The 19,560-nt window shown below is 40.6% G+C and overlaps 1 protein-coding gene across 5 annotated transcripts in view; it reads left to right on the top strand.

Annotated features, from left to right (window-relative positions):
* Positions 1-19,560, top strand: part of MAP3K3 (mitogen-activated protein kinase kinase kinase 3) — a 60,210-nt gene that overhangs the window by 19,478 nt on the left and 21,172 nt on the right. For all 5 annotated transcript variants that reach the window (XM_058561323.1, XM_058561320.1, XM_058561322.1 and 2 more), the window contains 4 exons: positions 1,407-1,447; positions 6,503-6,602; positions 11,512-11,625; positions 19,289-19,409. In XM_058561323.1, coding sequence (XP_058417306.1) covers positions 1,407-1,447; positions 6,503-6,602; positions 11,512-11,625; positions 19,289-19,409 — 376 coding nt within the window. The remainder of the gene's footprint in view (positions 1-1,406; positions 1,448-6,502; positions 6,603-11,511; positions 11,626-19,288; positions 19,410-19,560) is intronic.

Raw genomic sequence — 19,560 nt, forward strand, 5'->3', positions numbered from 1 at the left:
TTATAAAAATGTATTTATGTTAACATGTAATGGTTTAAAAATGAATAAAATAAATTTTCTCAGTTTTAATTTCTAATATGGAAAATATCCATAGATATAACCTACAAAAACAAAAGCTCTTGGGGTCCTCACTAATTTTTAGAGTGTAAATTAGAACCACCGGTCCAGTTCAGTGGACTGGAAGAGAATTCTAGCCTGCTGATCTCTTAGGAAAAGGAAGTTCTTTATGCATCCACCCTGCCTTTCAAACTGTCTCCCTTTTCTGACATCTTCTCTGTCTGCACTGTGTTCCTCATCTTCAGATACTCTGAAACCCTCTTCTTTCTTCCAAGACACAGTATATTAATTTGTCTTTCTCAGCATAATTTTTATTCACTGACTCTGAATTCTTTCTCTCCTCCAGCTCTTTATTTGTTGGTTTCCTGACAATCTTACTTTTCTTTTTCCTCTATACCTGTTCTTCTGTAATATCTCTTCCCTTTTCCTGTCATTTTTAACTCCCTCGAGTTGTTTGTTTGCTCTTTACAATATCTCTTTCTCCTTGATTTGTTCCTTAACATTCTAACACTTTTACTTCCTCTTATTTCTAATATTTACACTCAACTCTGATCTTCAATAAATTAACCCATTTAACAAATATTATTAAGCACAAATATTATATACTATTCCTTTTGTCACTGGGGGTACAGAAACAAGATAGACATGATTCCTGTCCTCCCAGAGCTTCTAGGTTACCCATGATGGTCATTTAGGATAAAGCTGGGGACAATTAGAAGGTAATTTGTCCAGAGTCCTACTTTACTCCCACTGGGGGTAGCCTTGATAGGATCATGGAAATCAGTAGTAGCAGTAGCAAACATTTATTGCATGTCTACTATGTATCAGGTATTTTACTTACATTATCTGGTTTAGTTCCCATATTAACTTTGCAAATTAGGTATGGTTAGCCCCACTCTACAGATGGAAAAACTAAGATTTAGAGAGGATAAGTAACTTGCTTGTGGTCCTATAGCTAGAAAGTATCAGTACCAAGATTTCTTTTTCTGTTCAGTCACATCAGCCAAGAAGGGAAAGGTATCCTGGCCAGGAGGTAATATGGTAGGAGAAACTCCAGAGCCATTTGTGGAAATAGAGAGTGTATGAACATAGAAATGACATGTCAGAGCATAGCAACTGAGCTGGGGCAGCCACCTAGGGATCTTGTCCCACGAGCTTTGTTGCCCCTGAGGTTAGAACTGGAAGGCTCCAATTCCTTGGAAAGGAATGCCTATCAGGGTAGAGAAGCTCAAACAGGAGCCATCAGGGATGTTTGCTAATGTTGCTAAAGGACTGCCTGAGGCATACCTGGGCATGGCAGGAGTAACATGCCAGAGAGCCTGCTAACCTGTCTATCATTCCTTTGGCAGAGTGACGTCAGAATCAAGTTTGAGCACAGCGGGGAGAGGCGGTAAGTCTGTCTTCTGATCAGTGGTTGTGTTCATGTCTGCTGCAGTTCTCAGAAAGCATCCAGCTTGTGGAAGCCCTTTCCCTGGAGGGATCCCTGTGGGGTCACTGGCTGGGTAATGGGGTTGATTGGGCATAAAGGGGAAAATTTTGCCCTTGGCTTCTCCTACCAGTTGAACCTTGTTTCTAGTCTTAGAATTGGAAGCCATTTCAGCTGCTGATGTTTTACTCTTCTGGTCTTATTCTGCTACTGTGAGGTCTGCCATTTTGCTAGGGGAGGAAGTCAGGACTTGAGCTCTACTCAGAGTCATGGCTTCCAGACGCACTGACACTGTGCCACCTGTGGGCATCAGAGAGAGATCAGGATTCTCCTGTGACGTGGTGCCATTCTCATCCCCGGTAGAGTGGCCCTGGCTTTGTTCACATCAGGGGTCAGGTTGGTGAATTGGAAGTTTCTTTATAAGTTTCTAGGTCATGGGAAGCTGCATCAAGTCCCTGAGTTGTGAAAGATTTCTGATCATTTGAGGACAGAAAGAGGGAGTTTTTCAGTCTGTATTCTGTATCTTACCTTATTAGGGAAGTGAAAGTAATGTTACAAAATCCTTCTGTGCTTTTCTCCATTGTCAGTGTTTAGTTTTTTTATAGGAAGTCAAAGTAGAAGTTCTCAGTGGAGAAAAATATGACTCCACTTAATTTCTCAAGTTACTTAAGGAAAACCTTTTAAAAAGCACACAGAACTCTGGTCATACAGAACTCTGGTCATAGGATATTTGGGACCCTGTATGTGCATGTGTGTGGCACATATGTACATAAGTGTGCTTTTCAATATCTGTTTCCTGCTCTTTGCTTTTCTCTCCCATTGATACCCCCTTTTTCCTTTGCTTGGAGCATTTGTTGAGGCGAAGAGCGCACCCATGAGGATAAGATCCTCCTACTTTACAAGTCCCACCAGAGGACCTTAGTACCTCCAAACATTCTTGGTACTGGCAGTTCTCTGCTGCGGGCATCTTTCAGCCCACTTTGAAGCTAGCTCCAGAGGAGATCTATGGCTGCTGTTCTCTCTTAAAAAGATTCATTCACAAGCCTGCAAGGTTGTCAGAAGTTGCCCAGTGGAAACATTGTGCAAAGAGTGGTCTGCAGAGCCAGAGTCCTGCTTCTGCCATGTGGGTTCTAGGGCTGTTCCAGGCCTGGAGGGAGGAAGGTCTTCTGAGCTCTGTCCCCATCTGCTCGTCCTGTGTCCCGCCAGTAGCAGAGAAGTTAAATTGTCACTTCATTGTTGATGCTTTTCACACTTATGACCTGACTGGGTTTTGGAGGGATTGCCAGACTCAGAGCAGCAGAGAGTTTTCGGAAGTAGATATGAAATCAAAAGCTCAATTGTGTTTGAGCCTAATTATGCAGTTACGCTCTCCTGAATTCCTGTTCCCAAAGTGGTATGCAGTTACAGTGAGCGGACTTACACTTAGAAAGTGTATGTGTTTAGTTTCAGAGAAGCTGCCAGATCGAAACCACAAATATTTAAGGTGGTCAGGCAGGAATGGCCTTTTGAAGCCCTAAGCGACAGAATGTTGGTATCAAGGTTTTGAAAACTGTGTATTCTCTTGTTGTGGAGCTGTTTTCAGGAGCCGTGGCATTTCTCTGTTTGTGTACTGTATGTGGAATTGAGGACTCTATATAAAGTTGGTACATGGAAGCCAAGTTCAAGCTGCTCTCTGCCAGGCAGCTCTGGTTTCGTGTATTTCATGTCTTAGGATTTTGTAGAGAATGTTATTGTGGGTTTGCTTCACTTTTTACAGGGAATATGGGTAGTATCTATCTAAATGTTGTAGGCCCTTACAGAATTAGAATTTACAGAAAAGAAGAAAGAAGTAGTGACTTTTCCCGTTCTTCTATGCCAGGTATCCATTCTGGTGGGCTGAGTGTCCCTTTGCTTTGGAAGAATGGGGACCAGACTCCTAACTCTCCTCTCTCTTAGCTCCAGGAAGGCAGAAGAAGAGGACTGTAGATTAGGATCTCCTTCCCTTTGAAAACCTTCATGTCTGGACACTGGTGGGGGTGGTTGTCACCCTAAAAATGCCTATTATTCAATGTAATGGCAGCAGCTTAGATCTTACCAAACTGGAAGTCCTGGTTTCTGATCTTGACCAGACTTTTGGGCTGCTTTTGGGGCTTTTGAGTGGCATACCACCAGGCCAAATACAGAATTTACCTCTGAGCCTGATGCTTTTCTAACAGTGTGCTGGGGACATCTGAGTGGTCTCCTGATATTTTATTCAGAAAGATTGGCCCCTTTTGAACTGTTGCTGAGGTCCTGATGAAGGGGGTATGATTTGCTCTTAGAAAGTAATGGAAAGCCGTTCTCTCAAAAGGCTCCAGAAAACACCCATTTCTAGATGTCACCTAACCTTATCACTGCTTGAGACCGCTGATTTGAGAGAAAAAATATAAGAATTATAATATGGATGGATTTCCTGGTGGATGTAAACTAATATATTTAGCAATATAATTTCCAAAAATGAAAGATGGTGATGGATGAAGGAAAAGTTATGGAGAAATTATCTTCCTGAGTTGTTAGGCTTCGTGTGAAGGATAGATTATGGTTTATAGTAATATTCTATCAATTTTGTTCAATAGAACTTTCTGCTATAATGGAAATTGTCTATAGCTCTGTTGTATAATATAGTAGCCACTAGCCACGTGTGGCTAGTGAGCACTTGCACTGTGGCTAGTGGGACTGAGGAATCAATTTTTAATTTAATTTAATTTGAATTAATTTGAATTTAGCCACGTGTAGCCAGTGGCTACCATATTGAATAGCGTGGTTCTGGATGATGAGGGCTTTTATGCTGCTCACTGATTTGAGCCAGCCTGGCACAGAAGAACATTAAAGAAATTATCTGGTCAGATTCCATTAAAATCCAATGGCTTAGATCTCTCTTTCCTGTGGCTTATTGCTTCTTCCTCTGGTTATATCACTTCCCACTCTGGGGGAGCAGGGAAGATGTGAAAGAACCATACACTCTTCCCCTCAGCATGGAGGAGGGCAAGAACTGTAGAGGCTCCGTGGCTGAGTGCTGCTACCCCACCACACTCTGGTCACATTTTGTCCAACCTCCACATCCTAAGAGATGAAGGTGGTTTTCATATGCATTTCCCCCCATCACATTAAGCATCTTTTTGTGTCTTTATTAGCCCTTCATAACTCTTCTATGAATTGTCTCATATCCTTTGCCTATGATTCTATTGGGTTGTTTGTCTTTTTCTTATTGATTTTTCCAAGTATTTTCTGCACGTTTGATATTTGTTTTTTTTTTGTTTGTTTGTTTGTTTTTTTTGTGAGGAGATCAGCCCTGTGCTAACATCCGCCAATCCTCCTCTTTTTTTGCCGAGGAAGACGGCCCTGGGCTAACATCCGTGCCCATCCTCCTCCACTTTATATGGGACGCCGCCACAGCATGGCTTGCCAAAGCAGTGCGTCGGTGCGCGCCCAGGATCCGAACCAGCGAACCCCGGGCCGCCGCAGCGGAGCGCGCGCACCCAACTGCTTGCGCCACCAGGCCGGCCCTGATATTTGTTTTTTAACTTTGCTGATGGTTTATTTTGCCATCAGAAGTTTAAATTTTTGTTTGTCAAATCTTCTTCCTTTTTGTCTTCTGTATTTTATGTAATGCTTAGGAAGACCTTTCCCACTCCAATATATTTATTTTTAATCCTATATTTTCTTCTGTATATATATAGAGTACATGTATGAGTTTCTTTCTGATAATCTCTTCTGTTTTGTTTATCTCTTTGCTTATTTTTGTTTTAATTATTTAAGTTTTAGAGGATTGGGTTGGACCCATGTGAAATTGCCAATTTTGTATATCAAAAGTTGTTGACTGTCAGCAGTTAGCATATAGTTCAACCCAATACATTCATTAAAACTTTTTATTATGATAATTTCACACACACAAAAGTAGAGAGAATATTACACACATGGACCTGTCACCCAGCTTCAACATTATCAACATTTTGCCAGTCTTGGTCATATATCCCCCCTTTTAAATTTTGCTGTGACATTTAATGACAAATCTTTTTTTTTTTTTTTTTTTATTGATGTTTTAATGGTTTCTAACATTGTGAAATTTTGGATTGTACATTTTTGTTAGTCCATCACCCCATATATGACTCCCTTCACCCCTTGTGCCCACCCCCACCCCCACTGCCCAGGTAACCACAGTCCAGTTTTCTCTGTCCATGTGTTGGTTTATATTCCACATATGAGTGAGATCATACAGTGTTTGTCTTTCTCTTTCTGGCTTATTTCACTTAACATAATACGCTCCAGGCCCATCCATGTTGTTGCAAATGGGACGATTTTGTAATGACAAATCATTTTAACACCTCTTTGAATAAATTCTTACTCTGAGCTCTAGTTATAGAAATTGTTCTTTGAACTAACCTAATGAGTCTCTCTAGAAAAGCATCAATATCAACCTTGCTTACATGCCCACATGTGTCACTGGTTATGAAAACTGATCAGCCATATAACCAACTCAAGGGGAATTCCTGTGCCTCTGTGGGAGGAAATCTCAATTTTGAGGATAATCAGTATTGAGATTCCTGTGGCATCTCAAAAATGAACAATGGAAAAGACCTTTTAAGTCCTGGAGTTGAGTCATTTAGGAGATAAGACCATGTTTTCAGAACTGCTGCTCCAATCTCTAGGTTTTCTTCCTAACAAGAGTAATTGGAACATAGTTTTTAAATCCAGGTGTCCTGCTAATGATACTGGACTGTCATTGACAGAAAGATCCGAGCTGAAGTGGTTGAACAATGGTTGGGATTGAGCAATGTGGGTACTATTAGCAAACCTGAAAGATGCTCAGAAGAAAGGTGAAAAGATAAAGGTAGATAAGAGAAGAAAAAGAAACAATAGAGAGAAAGGCAAACAAACTGCGTGAAAGAGAAAAAGAGAATCTTATGCTGAGAAGAAAAGGAAGATATCACTCAGAAGCCATAGCTTTCTAAATCCTACATTTAAAATATACAATTAACCACACTTCCTGTTCCTTTTCAGAATTATAGCTTTCAGCCGGCCTGTCAGATATGAAGATGTGGAGCACAAGGTGACAACAGTGTTTGGGCAGCCTCTTGATCTACATTACATGAACAACGAGGTAAGAAATTAGATGGATTGGGCCGGCCCCGTGGCTTAGCGGTTAAGTGTGCGCACTCCGCTACTGGCGTCCTGGGTTCGGATCCCGGGCGCGCACCGACATACCGCTTCTCCGGCCTTGCTGAGGCCGCGTCCCACATACAGCAACTAGAAGGATGTGCATCTATAACATACAACTATCTACCGGGGCTTTGGAGGAAAAAAAAAAAAAGGAAGAGGATTGGCAATAGATGTTAGCTCAGAGCTGGTCTCCCTCAGCAAAAAGAGGAGGATTAGCATGAATGTTAGCTCAGGGCTGATCTTCCTCACACACACAAAAATAAAAGAAATTAGATGGATGATATGGGTACAGGCGGGGACAGCTGCCTACCTTTTTTCTCTCTGCTTAACTGAGGATTTCCTAGTTTGTTCCTCTAATATCATATGCAGGTTTTCATTTTCTGGAGCCTCTTTTCTTAATTCCAATAACTCTGAGATTTCTGGTTTTTACTACATGGGAGATTACATAGCTATTTCCCTTCCCCCTGCTCATTCAGTGCCGGTAGCTGTAACACTCCATGGTGGAATCAGGTATGGTATCAGGCCCAGGGCTTATATTGTCTCCTTCATATTTTGTAGATTATCTTTTTCTTTCCAGCACAGCCTTAGCAAGAAGTAGAGGGTTCAGCAGGGGGTGAGGAGGTGTGGAAAACTGGTGGGTAGATCCTTTATTGACAGACATAAATGCTGGATTCTTCTCTTAGAGTTTAGCCCCTGATTGTAGCTTGTCTCAAAAGTTAGCACCTACTCCAATGATTTCTTTAACTCTTCCTCCTCCTACCCCCGGCCCCAACAGTCCTTATTTATTCTTACTTTGAACATCACCCAGGAAAGAATTCTTTTGAATGTCAGTTACTTGGCTGCTTTCCCAGCTCCAAGAAGGGTTACTAAAGGCTACAATATGATTAGGCTGGTGCTTTGCGTTTGTCTGCAAGGCAATGTGTTTCTGCCTAGTAAAGAGCGTGTATCTTGAGGGAATTGAGTTGGGGAGCAAAACAAGAAAGCTGGGCAGCATCATGGCTCTTTGAGAGTCAGGTCCTTATTGTGTAGTTTAATTTTGTTGGTTGAAAAGTTAAGAATTTCTTCCATAGTTTGGAGCTGAAATCTGTAGGGACTGAGATTTGTTGGCTAAAGACTCCCTGGTCCCCTTCATACAAAATGTTCACCTACAGTTGGATATACTGGCAAATAGCTAACAAAAATAAGACCATCTGATCTTTTGTTTTTTGGATAAATTTTAGAAATATATCACATTTGGAAAATAAACCACTAACTCTATAGTTAATAAATAATACAGATGTAAGTATTTTAAAGTATGTAAACGAACACAGTTTAAATACAGGATAGGAGAACCGCCAAAATATAAATGCCAAATCCATACAACTTTTAAAAATTGCAGCTCAAGCTTCAGTAACTACATAAGAAAGTGAAGCTCAAGTCAGCTAGCTAATTGGCATTAAAGAAAAGGTGTTCTTTAGTTAGTAAAGACTTTTCTGGATAATTTAGTGCTCATTTCTATTTCCATTAATATCTCCGTTAAGAATTCCAGACGTCCCAAAATCCATTTTCAAGTTCTTTTTGCCAGCAAAGTGATTGCCCAGAATGTTGGGCACTCCTTTTTTTTTTTTTAATAATTTTATTTATTTATTTATTTTCCCCCCAAAGCCCCAGTAGATAGTTGTATGTCATAGTTGCACATCCTTCTAGTTGCTGTACGTGGGACGCGGCCTCAGCATGGCCGGAGAAGCAGTGCGTCGGTGCACGCCCGGGCACTCCTTTACTCAAATGTTTGTGCAGATATTAATTCTAAAGCCAAAGATGAATAATTGTTATTAATTATTTTAGATCATGCTTGTCTTTCCATACCCTGTTAATGTCGATGACCAAGAATTGACTAATTTATATTTTATTTAAAATCTCTCAACCCATTTTTCTTTTCTTTGCCCTCTAAACCCTGCCCTATCAGGATTTGAGAACCACAAATGGAAAATCTATTGATTTTATTTTATTTATGTTTATATTTTTATAGTATTAGCTTTATTGAGATATAATTCACCTACCATAAAATTTACCCTTTTAAACCAGTACAACTTGTGGTTTTGAGTATATTCACAGAGTTGTGTAACCAACGTCACTATCTAATTCCAGAACTTTTTCATTACCCCAAAGAGAAACCCTGTACCCATTAGCAATCACTTTTCATTCCACTCTCCTCTCAGCCCCAGAAAGTAGATAGATAACCATTTATCTACTTTCTTTCTCTCTGGATTTGCCTATTCTGAACATTTCATATAAATAGAATCATGCAGTATGTGGTCTTTTGTGTTTGGTTTCTTTGTTTTCAAGGTTCGTTTATGTTGTAGCATGTATCAGTACCTCATTCCTTTTTTATGGAATATTAATGGAATATAGAATATTAAATGGAATATTAAATGGAATATTAATGGACTGTTAATTAATGGAATTCCATTAATTAATGGAATATGGAAGATTAAATGGAAATTATGGAATATTATTAATATTCTATTATATGGATATACCATATTTTCTGTATCCATTCATCTGTTGATGGACACGAGTTGTTTTCACTTTTTCGCTATTATGAATAATGCTGCTATGAACGTTTGTGTACAAATTTTTATATGAACGTGTTTTCAGTTCTCTAGAGTATATACCTAGGAGTGGAATTGTGGGTTTTATGGTAACTGTATGTTTAACTTTTTGAGGAACTGCTCAACTTTCCCATATTGGCTGTACCATTGTACATTACTGCCAGCGATGTACGAGGGTTGCAGTTTCTCCACATCCTCAGCAACATTTATTTTCTTATATTTTGTTTGTTTTTTAAATTATAGCCATCCTAGTAGGTGTGAAGTGCTATCTCATTGTGGTTTTGATTTGCATTTCCCTGATCACTAAAAGATGTTGAGCATCTTTTCATGTGCTTATTAACCATTGTATATCTTATTTGGACAAATGTGTATTCAAATCCTTTGCCCATTTAAAAAATTGGATTATTTGTTCTTTTATTGTTGAATTGTAAGGGTTCTTTATGTATTCTGGATGCTAGACCCTTATCATATGTATGCAAAATTATAGGGTTTTTTTTTCAGTTAAAACCTACTCAAGTAATTTCTTTATCTCCCTCCCGCCACCTCACACAACAGTCCTTATTTATTCCTTTAAATGTTTACCAGGAAGGAATTCTTTTATAATTTATATGATTTGCAAAATTTTCTCCCATTCCATGGGTTGTCTTAGATTTTATTTTAAATACTATTCTTACTATTTGTTTTTTCTGGCCTAGGATTTAGAGTTCTCATCTCCTTTTATTATAAATTGGGAGCTGAAGAAATTAATTGGACTTTTGCTTGATTTTGTGTTGGCCACAAATGTGTAAGATCTGTCATTTGCTAGGTCCTAGGCAAAGCATACTTTTGCTTCTTTTAATACTCAGTACTCATACTGTCCTCTACTTGTAACAGCGAGTGAGACTTATCCGTACCCTCAAGGATCTTCTCTTTAATACTTCAGTGGAATGAAAATGGAGGAGTTGGTTTTTGGGTTCTAGTCACTGATTTTTACCTTGAAACTTTGATATTAAACCCTACTATGCACTCTAAATTAGTGTTCTTGAGCCAACTCTGATGGTTACAGTTCAGCTCTCTCACTGCTTTGGCAGCCTGGGTTAATTTCCTGGTCACAGAACCATACCACCCATCTGTCAGTTGCCATGCTGTGGCAGTGGCTCACATAGAAGAACCAGAAGGACTTACAACTCATATATACAACCGTGCAGTGGGGCTTTGGGGAGGGAAAAAAAAGGAAGATTGGCAACAGATGTTAGCTCAGGGTGAATCTTTCCCTGAAATAACCCAATCATAAATAGATAGATAGATAGATAGATAGATAGATAGATAGATAGATAGTGTTCTTATTTGAGTAACGGTTTTCGTCTTCTGCCCACCCCCTTCCTTCTCTTCTGCCTTTTCTGCTCGTTCTATTAATGTCAGCACAGGATAGGGTGAGACATGATTCTACTTCTTTTTTATTTATTTTTATTTTTTTATAATTTTGTTTATTTATTTTTTTCCCCCCAAAGCCCCAGTAGATAGTCGTATGTCATAGCTGCACATCCTTCTAGTTGCTGTATGTGGGACACGGCCTCAGCATGGCCAAAGAAGCGGTATGTCGGTGCGCACCCGGGATCTGAACCCCAGGCCTCCAACAGCAGAGCGCACGCACTTAACCGCTAAGCCACGAGGCTGGCCCTGATTCTACTTCTTAATTTGGGAAGAAATATGGGGACTATAACTGGGATTTGATGCTTTGGAGTAAAGGGTATTTTTAGAGAGGAAGCTCCTCTCAGAAAATATCTTAAAACAAAGTATTGATATGTACTACAGCATGGATGAACTCAAAAATGTTAAGCTAAGTGAAAGAAGTTAGATGCAAAAGACCATGTATGAATTGAATTGAATTGAATATGTATAAATTGTATGATTCCATTTATATGAAATGTCCAGAAAAGGCAAATCTGTAGAGACAGAAAGTAGATTAGTTGTTGTCTGAGACTAGAGGTGGGAAGGAGGAATGACTGTAAATGGGTACAAGAGATCTTTTTGGGGCAATGGAAATGTTTTAAAATTGACTTGTGGTGATGGTTGCATAACTCTGTAAATTTACTAAAAATTATTGAATTGTGCACTTAAAAAGAAAATATCTCTATGGTTTCAATTAGATCTTTTACGACCCCATAGTATCCCATGAAGTGGTTTCCTCCCACCTTATTTTAATTTTTTGTTTATTTTGCTTATTTTTATAAACTAAAGGCTTATGTGATTTCCTTTTTTCTGTGTCCTGTGTCACAGCTCTCCATTCTGCTGAAGAACCAAGATGATCTTGATAAAGCAATTGACATTTTGGATAGAAGCTCAAGCATGAAAAGCCTTAGGATATTGTTGCTGTCCCAGGACAGAAACCATGTAAGTAGCCCGTCAGCCTGACAGCTGAAGACAAAGCTTGCTGTTCTCCAGGAGTTCGCCTTGCTTCCTTGACAGAATTTTGTGTTCCTTAGCCACTGCTCAAGTGAGAACATAAGTGCAGCCCAGCCCACTGTGTCATTGGCCAGCTAGCTTTCTGCATTTGACTTCACTGTGAAGCCAGACCATCAGTGTTAAAGTTGCAAATAAAGGTTACTTGGCTTGTGGTGTGGGAGGAAGGAAAATATTTTATGGTAAAGGAGAAAATGCTTTTTCTCTACTTTTAGATTTGGACCCCAATGAGAGATTTGATTAGCCTGGGGGTGCTGATTAGCAAAGGCTGTCAAGGATTTGAGACTATCATGCTTTCCCAACTCCCACAACTCCTCAGCAACTGTGCCTTTCCCTCGGGACACATGTAGGAAACAAACTTTTCCTTCTGTTCAGTGGAAAAAAGTCCATGGGCTGGAGGGCCTCTTGTCATTTATCAGCTGCTGCCTTACCAAATGGCAGGCAATCTACCGTCAGAAGTGAGGAATTATCCCTTATGCAATTTCCTCTCCTAAAGGGTTCCTGGAGGCCTACATTTCACAAGAATGCTTGTAATCTGGGTCTGTCTTCTAATCACTGATTCCTCTACCAGTTTTCTTAGATGCATGTTCCTAAAGGTTTCTTGGCACTCTTTCCTTTCCTTATTCTTGAAGACAGCCAACTGTGGACATCTGTCATTGCTGCATGAGAACTATGGATGCACCACACCAGGACAGAGTTTAGATGGAATGGTGCTCATGCTGACCGTTTATTTTTAAAGAAACTTATGGGATTGGGCTGTCCTATTGATTATGGAGAGGCACAGGAGAATGCAGTTAGGAAGCCTTAGAATAAAGAAGACATTTTCTAATATTATAGAAATGTCCTTGTGTGTGAGGATTGGTCTTTTCTTTCCCAAATGTCTTTTTTTCTGGATATGTCTTGGGAAGTATTCTGAAATAAAGTATATACTTTATTATTTCATTTCAACTGCTCCTTGTAGTCCTTCCTTATTGCCTATCATGTAAAATCTAAATTTAGCCTAGCATCCAGGGTTTATCACCGACTACTCTTTCTTTCAACTCCCCAGTCCCATCTTTCTACAATCTTCAGTGTACTCCCCCCATTCTGCAGTTCTTCTTCCTTCCTCTGCCAGACTATGGCTATCATCTTTTTTTTAGGATCTAGCTAGATTTATTTAACAACTACAATTTTGTCAGTATTTTTGACTGAGGCCATTTCGATTATTTCCTACCCCTTTAGTCATTGGATATAATTTGCACACTAGTTTATAGGTTGCTTAGTAATTGCCCTCTAGTTGTTGCATATTTGTAAGTTTTACCCCAAAAGATTAAAAGCTCCTTGAGAGCAGGAGCTGTGTCTTATTGTTTTGGAACCCCTTCCCCACCCATCCTCTTAAAAAAAACACAGTGAATGCTTCTTGAATTGTTAGCAAGAGTCAAGCACAGATCATAGTCAGCAAACCCCTTCCTTACAGAAGAAGCTAGAATTGGGGTTTAGTTTAATGATGTGATTGTTTGACTGGTAACTAACACCCCTAATTGTGATCCCTCCACTCCCCTGATGAGAAGATATAGAGAACTGGTTCTTTACATCTGCTTTCCTTTCCAGGGCTATTTGAAAGATGTCTGAACTCTGACGTTCGTGGCACTGCATTAGATGTTGCATAAAATAAATGCCACAGTGATGCCTCTCTTTCTAAGGACCTATATTCTTAAAAATTGTAGTGAAGTCAGTATAACTTTTTGTAAAGTTTATAATTTTATTTATTTATTTTCCCCCAAAGCCCCAGTAGATAGTTGTATGTCATAGGTGCACATCCTTCTAGTTGCTGTATGTGGGACGCGGCCTCAGCATGGCCAGAGAAGCGGTGCATTGGTGCGCGCCCGGGATCCGAACCCGGGCCGCCAGCACTGGAGCGTGTGCACTTAACCGCTATTTCACCGGGCCGGCCAATTGTAAAGTTTTAAAAAAAAGAGGATTATCTCACATAATCCTATCACCATAACACATTGATTGATTTATTTTTGCATATGTCGTTCCAGTCTCGGGCTGTATGTATACAAATTTTAAGTGTTGTCAGGGTATTCATACGATTGTATAATTTATTTTTTCATTTAACATTGTCATGTACATTTTTCTTTTTTTTTGTTTTAACAGTTATTTATTTATTTATTTATTTTTTGTGTGTGTGTGAGGAAGATCAGCCCTGAGCTAACATCCATGCTAATCCTCCTCTTTTTGCTGAGGAAGACTGGCTCTGAGCTAACATCTATTGCCAATCCTCCTCCTTTTTTTTTTTTCCCCAAAGCCCCAGTAGATAGTTGTATGTCATAGGTGCACATCCTTCTAGTTGCTGTATGTGGGATGCGGCCTCAGCATGGCCAGAGAAGTGGTGCGTCGGTGCGAGCCTGGGATCTGAACCCGGGCCGCCAGTAGCGGAGCGTGCGCACTTAACCGCTAAGCAACGGGGCCAGCCCTCATGCACATTTTTCTATGTTAATATACAATCTTCATAATTGTGATTTATAAGGTACTTAATTCCCTTGTTGGATATACCATAATTTAATTAAATAACAATTTTTGCTACTGTTGGGACACTTAAGCTGCTCCTATTTTTTGTATTTATAAAGATTTACATTTAAGACTAACATTGGTAATGGTGGTGATGAACTATTTCCTTGGGAACTTCCTCAGACTTCAGGCTTCTTAATAAACAGAAGTATCAGCATCCAAAATTGCTATTGTACTCAGGAATCCCACCTCTAGAACAGTGCTTCTATAACTGTCTATGATGAAATACTAGTTTTGTTCTTCTAATTTCCAATCTGTCATGGACCACTTCTTTTTTAAAACACAAAAACTGAAAAACGAAGTGGAAAAATAAACTAGAGACATACAAAGTACGAATCTATGTTTTTATTGTTAGATTCATTAGACATAAAGTCACTCTGCCAAATTGCTGTAAAAGTTTTTAAAGAGTTACTCTCCATTTCTCTATTTACCTTGTTGAGGACTGGTCTACCACAGGTTGTGGCCTGGCACCAGCACACAGATCACACTTTAAGTGTACTGCTCCAGGATACCATATCACCCTGGTCTACATCTCTTCCTGCTGATAACGGTCAGCCACTTTGTTTCTGTACTTAGTTTCCTCCATTTTTAGCGACCTACTGCCTCATCCACCTTTTGTTACCACCTATACCTTTGCTTCCCTTCTTATTCCTGTTTTCAAATGTGCTGTCTCTTTCTGCTCTCTGGGTTCCTTTTCTACTCATCCTTCTGTGACAGCTTCTAATCTTTCCTCTGTCTTCATCCCTCACCAGGATATAAAGTCATACCCCTCCCACTGCACCTGGCCATGGCCATGTCTTAGGCCTCAATATCTTTCTTACCTGAGAACTCCTGGATTTTGGTAATCACAGAACCACCTCTTACTCTGAAGAAGCCTCTCTCTAGCATTGCTTTCTACTGCCATTTTAAGATACTTCATCATCTCCTTCAGTGGTTCTTGTTGCCCTAGGCCTCTGCCTTGGACCATCAACTCTTAGCTTATTCCTACTAAAGACTTCCTCTCTAAACGTATGTGCATCTAGCTCTTAAGTTGATCTTTCTGCTCTTGACCTTCTTATAACTTTCTACACCGAGATCTTCCATTATCATAAAGTAATCTCAAGCTTAACATTCTTTTGTCACTTGTATCTGAATATGAGAAAAACTAAATACCCAGCCACCTTAAACTGAGTATGGCATTTTGTTCTACCTCAGATTCTTTCTGACAAAAGTAAACTTGTAATCTTCTCATCCAAGTGTTGCCCACTTCCCAAATTTCCCATCAATGAGTTTGACACTATCTTGTCTATTATTTAAGTTCAAAATATCAAGAATAATCTAAAGGGTAATTCTTTCCAGTCTTCCTAAAATAATGAGGCAAGTGCAGGAAGATAGAAAAAAACTTTTTGGGCACAATAGCTTCAGTCTGGCCCCTGTTTAAAAATAATAACACCTTACAGGTATAAGGTGCTTTCATCTCTCATTCGGTTCTTGCAACTTTGAGGGGTCCAGGGCAAGCGTCTGTTATCGCCAATCTACACTTGGGGAAACTGAGACTTAGAATGACTTGCCCAAAGTGTGGCAGTAAAATAGTGACAGAGCTGGTCTGGAATCTAGATGTTCTGACTTTTTCAGTACCTGCCAGTTACCATTCAGGAAAAGAATCTTGGAATTATTGTAGTCCTTGGAAAACCTCACCCAGGTTCCTCCACAGTCCATTAGAAGCAGAACAGAAAGTGTAATGTTGCCCATGAGGAAAACTTGTGAGATGTTGTGTCATTGTATTCCCCACAGCTCAGAAGATAACTGAGCTAGGAACGGTCCAAGAGAAGACTCAGTTTCCAAGGGGTTGGGGTCACTTTTATATGTGAATAGTCTAAAAAGCTTGGAGGGCCGGCCCCGTGGCTTAGCGGTTAAGTGCGTGCACTCCGCTGCTGGCGGCCCGGGTTCCGATCCCGGGCACGCACCGACGCACTGCTTCTCCCGCCATGCTGAGGCCGCGTCCCACATACAGCAACTAGAAGGATGTGCAGCTATGACATACAACTATCTACTGGGGCTTTGGGGAAAAAAAATAAATAAATAAAATTTAAAAAGCTTGGAATTCTTTAGTCAGGAAGGGCAACCTATGTATATATAATCAAAGTCTATGAAGAATTGAAGAGTATGGATAATGAAAACAGATTTATTCACCTAATCTCAATTTGGTTGAACCCTTTGAATATTGGAGGTTATATGTTAAAAGAAAAAGGAAATAAGGGTTTGTATAAGGGGTGTAAACATGGCATCCATTATTCTGAAGTTATATGGTTTCAAAACAGTTTTTTTTAAGGTTTTTAATAAATTCATGGATGTTAAAGCTATACATTTAAAAATAACCTGGATGCTTCCACAACTTCATAACTATCATGGTCTTCCATGCAAATGCCCCCACTGAAGCAGAGGACTGGTGAGATCCAGGGTGCCATTTTATGTTCTCACCTTATGTTCGCACAAACATAAAGCGAACACACACACACCCCTTTTGTCCCCCCATGTAGTTGAATCCACTTATTCCTATTGTCTCATACCACCAAATCTTTTATCAAGATAATTTGTGAGTTGACTTGTAATCTCTTTTTCTGCTCATCTCCTAGCCTCCAGTCACTGCAGTCTTTATGCACGTGGTTCCCTGGTAATTTTTCATGTTGTTTGTGTCAGCGACACACACTGCTACCCACACAGTCCTTCGGTGAGGTTTTCGTTGAATGGTCAAACACCATCTTCTATTTGCTATCTTTAGAGGGTTCTGCTAGCTACACACTTCACACATGTTGGCTCTCCTTTCACTCCACTACAGTCCCCTTTTATTTTTCCTAGTCCCACCTTCCTCCTTCCTCTCTTTCCCACTTCTAGTCTTGTTCAAGCTTCCCTGAATACTTGCATCAGCCTCGTTTTTGTTTACCATTCCATTCTCTTTTATCCCCTTAAATCAGGGTTTTCAAACTTGGCTGAATATTACAGACACTTGGAAAGATTTAAAAAATACCAGTCCTTGGGCCCTATCCCCAGAGATTCTGTTGTAGTTGGTCTGAGATGTCGGTAGCCCCATAGGCAGTTCTAATGGGCTGCTGGGGTTGAGAACTATTGCCTTAAATCAAAGCCTGACTCACCTCCTAAGACAGCTGCTCAAAGTGTGGTTCATGCACCAGCAGCATCAGTATTACCTGGAAGCTTGTTAGAAATGCAGATTCTCAACCCCACCCCAGACCTACTGAATGAGAATCTAAGTTTTAACAAGGTCCCAGGTGACTTGTGTGCACATTAAAGTGTGAGAAGCCCTGCTTTGAAACCTTCACTGATTCTCATCATCTGTTTTCCAACTTGTTGCCACAACTTCGGCCTTTCCTTTTACAAATCTATGCTTGTGCTGGCTGTTGAACCTACTTTCCTGTCTCAGCTTTTAGATTTTAAAATTGAAAATTCATTTTGTATGTTCTTTGGTGCATTTCAAATTCATGTTGCCAAGATTTATTGAATTCCCGCTGTGTGTTAGGTCCCGTGTCCAAGCAGGTGTGCTTGGCCCCATGTCCTCGGGGTGCTCATCATGCAGCTCTTCTCTTTCTGACTGCAGGGCTGTGGCCTTTCCTTGCCCTTTACTGGCCTGCTTCCCTAGTACGTGGCTTTGACTGTTTTTTCCTTTCTGACTCTCAGCAGAGAGCTATTGCACATCGGAGGCTTCAGCAAGAACATTCACTTCCCCTTGGTTCTGACTTCCCGTTAGAGCAAAACGGTTTGTCAAGACAGCTCTGCATATGACAAAGTCTGGCGTGGTGAGACTAGAGGAGGCTGCTTGGCAGCTGAACTCACCCCTGAGAGTGGGAAGCCTTTTTCCTGGAGGACAGGATACAATTTGTTTAGGTCGGACTTTTTTTTCCTTATGGGAGGTAAAAAAGATAGAGACGCAAGTAGAAACTTGGACCCAAGTTATAAATCCCGACCTTTCACTCTCAGTAGTGCTCTGCGAATTTGTTCTCACATCCTGACGTCACTTGCTCACCTCCAAGCTTCAGTTTTCAGCTTTCTCAGTGCAAGGGCCCCTCTTTGTTGCTTTGTTTTCTCTCTAGGGCTCACCTGGTGGCTCCTCTGGGTCAGTTCAAAAGTGAGGGTAGATGTGGTAAGGCTGCTGACCCTGTTCTGAGGTCCTTGACCTCTGGGAGAGTGGTGTAATAGCCTTTCCCAGATGAACACAATCCTGAGATGGTTCACATGTAAATCCTGGTAATATGAAGCAACTTAGATCTTCTTACCTTAATTTTCAGGGAGTGATTATGGTTGGGGAAGAAGCAGCATGTCAGGCTACTTTTAAAAATACGTATTTATCAGGGCTGGCCTGGTGGTGTGGCGATTAAGTGTGCGTGCTCCGCTGTGGCGGCCCGGGGGTTCGCAGGTTCGGATCCCAGGTGCGCACCAACGCACTGCTCATCAAGCCATGCTGTGGTGGCGTCCCATATGAAGTAGAGGAAGATGGGCACGGATATTAGCCCAGGGCCAGTCTTCCTCAGCAAAAAGAGGAGGATTAGCAACGGATGTTAGCTCAGGGCTAATCTTCCTCACACACACACAAAAAATACATATTTATCAACTAGAATATTCTTGGGCAAGGAGGTTGCCATCATCCTCCATTCTGACCCCCTACTCTGCAGGTGATCTCGCTACTGAAATAATTTCCTGCTATTCTTCCCAAGCTCTCTGGAGAATTTTATGAGAGGGTATTTACAACTCTCTTTTCTGTTTGGGAGATTATTACAGGAATGCCTGTTATTCCTCTGTGTCTGGGTCATCACTTATTGGGGCACTGGGTCTCAGTGCTCCTATGTCAATGAAGCTGTAAAACTACATCAAGCAAGTAGGGATTTGTCAAGACAGATTGAGGAGTGAGATTTAGGGGAAAGCTGGGTAGCTTATGTATTGAAAGCATGAAGGCGGCTGAGATCCTGGGGAGTCCTGGGGAAGGATGAGGGGGTCCTTTCTTGGCTTGCCTGCTTATAGATAGCTCGGCCTTTTTCTTCTTGTCTTGCAGACCAGTTCCTCTCCCCACTCTGGGGTGTCCAGGCAGGTGCGGATCAAAGCTTCCCAGTCTGCAGGAGATATAAATACCATCTACCAGCCCCCCGAGCCCAGAAGCAGGCACCTCTCTGTCAGTGAGTATTTCACTCCTTTTTTCCTCTCATCTAATTTATCTGCCTATGTTTTTTTAAAAAATCAAATAATTCTTAAATAAAAAACAATCATCAAACATTATTGACTGTCACTCTGTGCAGAATAATCCTCTGTGCCTTTATTTGGGGAGAA

This window comes from Diceros bicornis, chromosome 18 (genome assembly GCF_020826845.1).
Source record: "Diceros bicornis minor isolate mBicDic1 chromosome 18, mDicBic1.mat.cur, whole genome shotgun sequence".
NCBI lineage: Eukaryota > Metazoa > Chordata > Mammalia > Perissodactyla > Rhinocerotidae > Diceros > Diceros bicornis.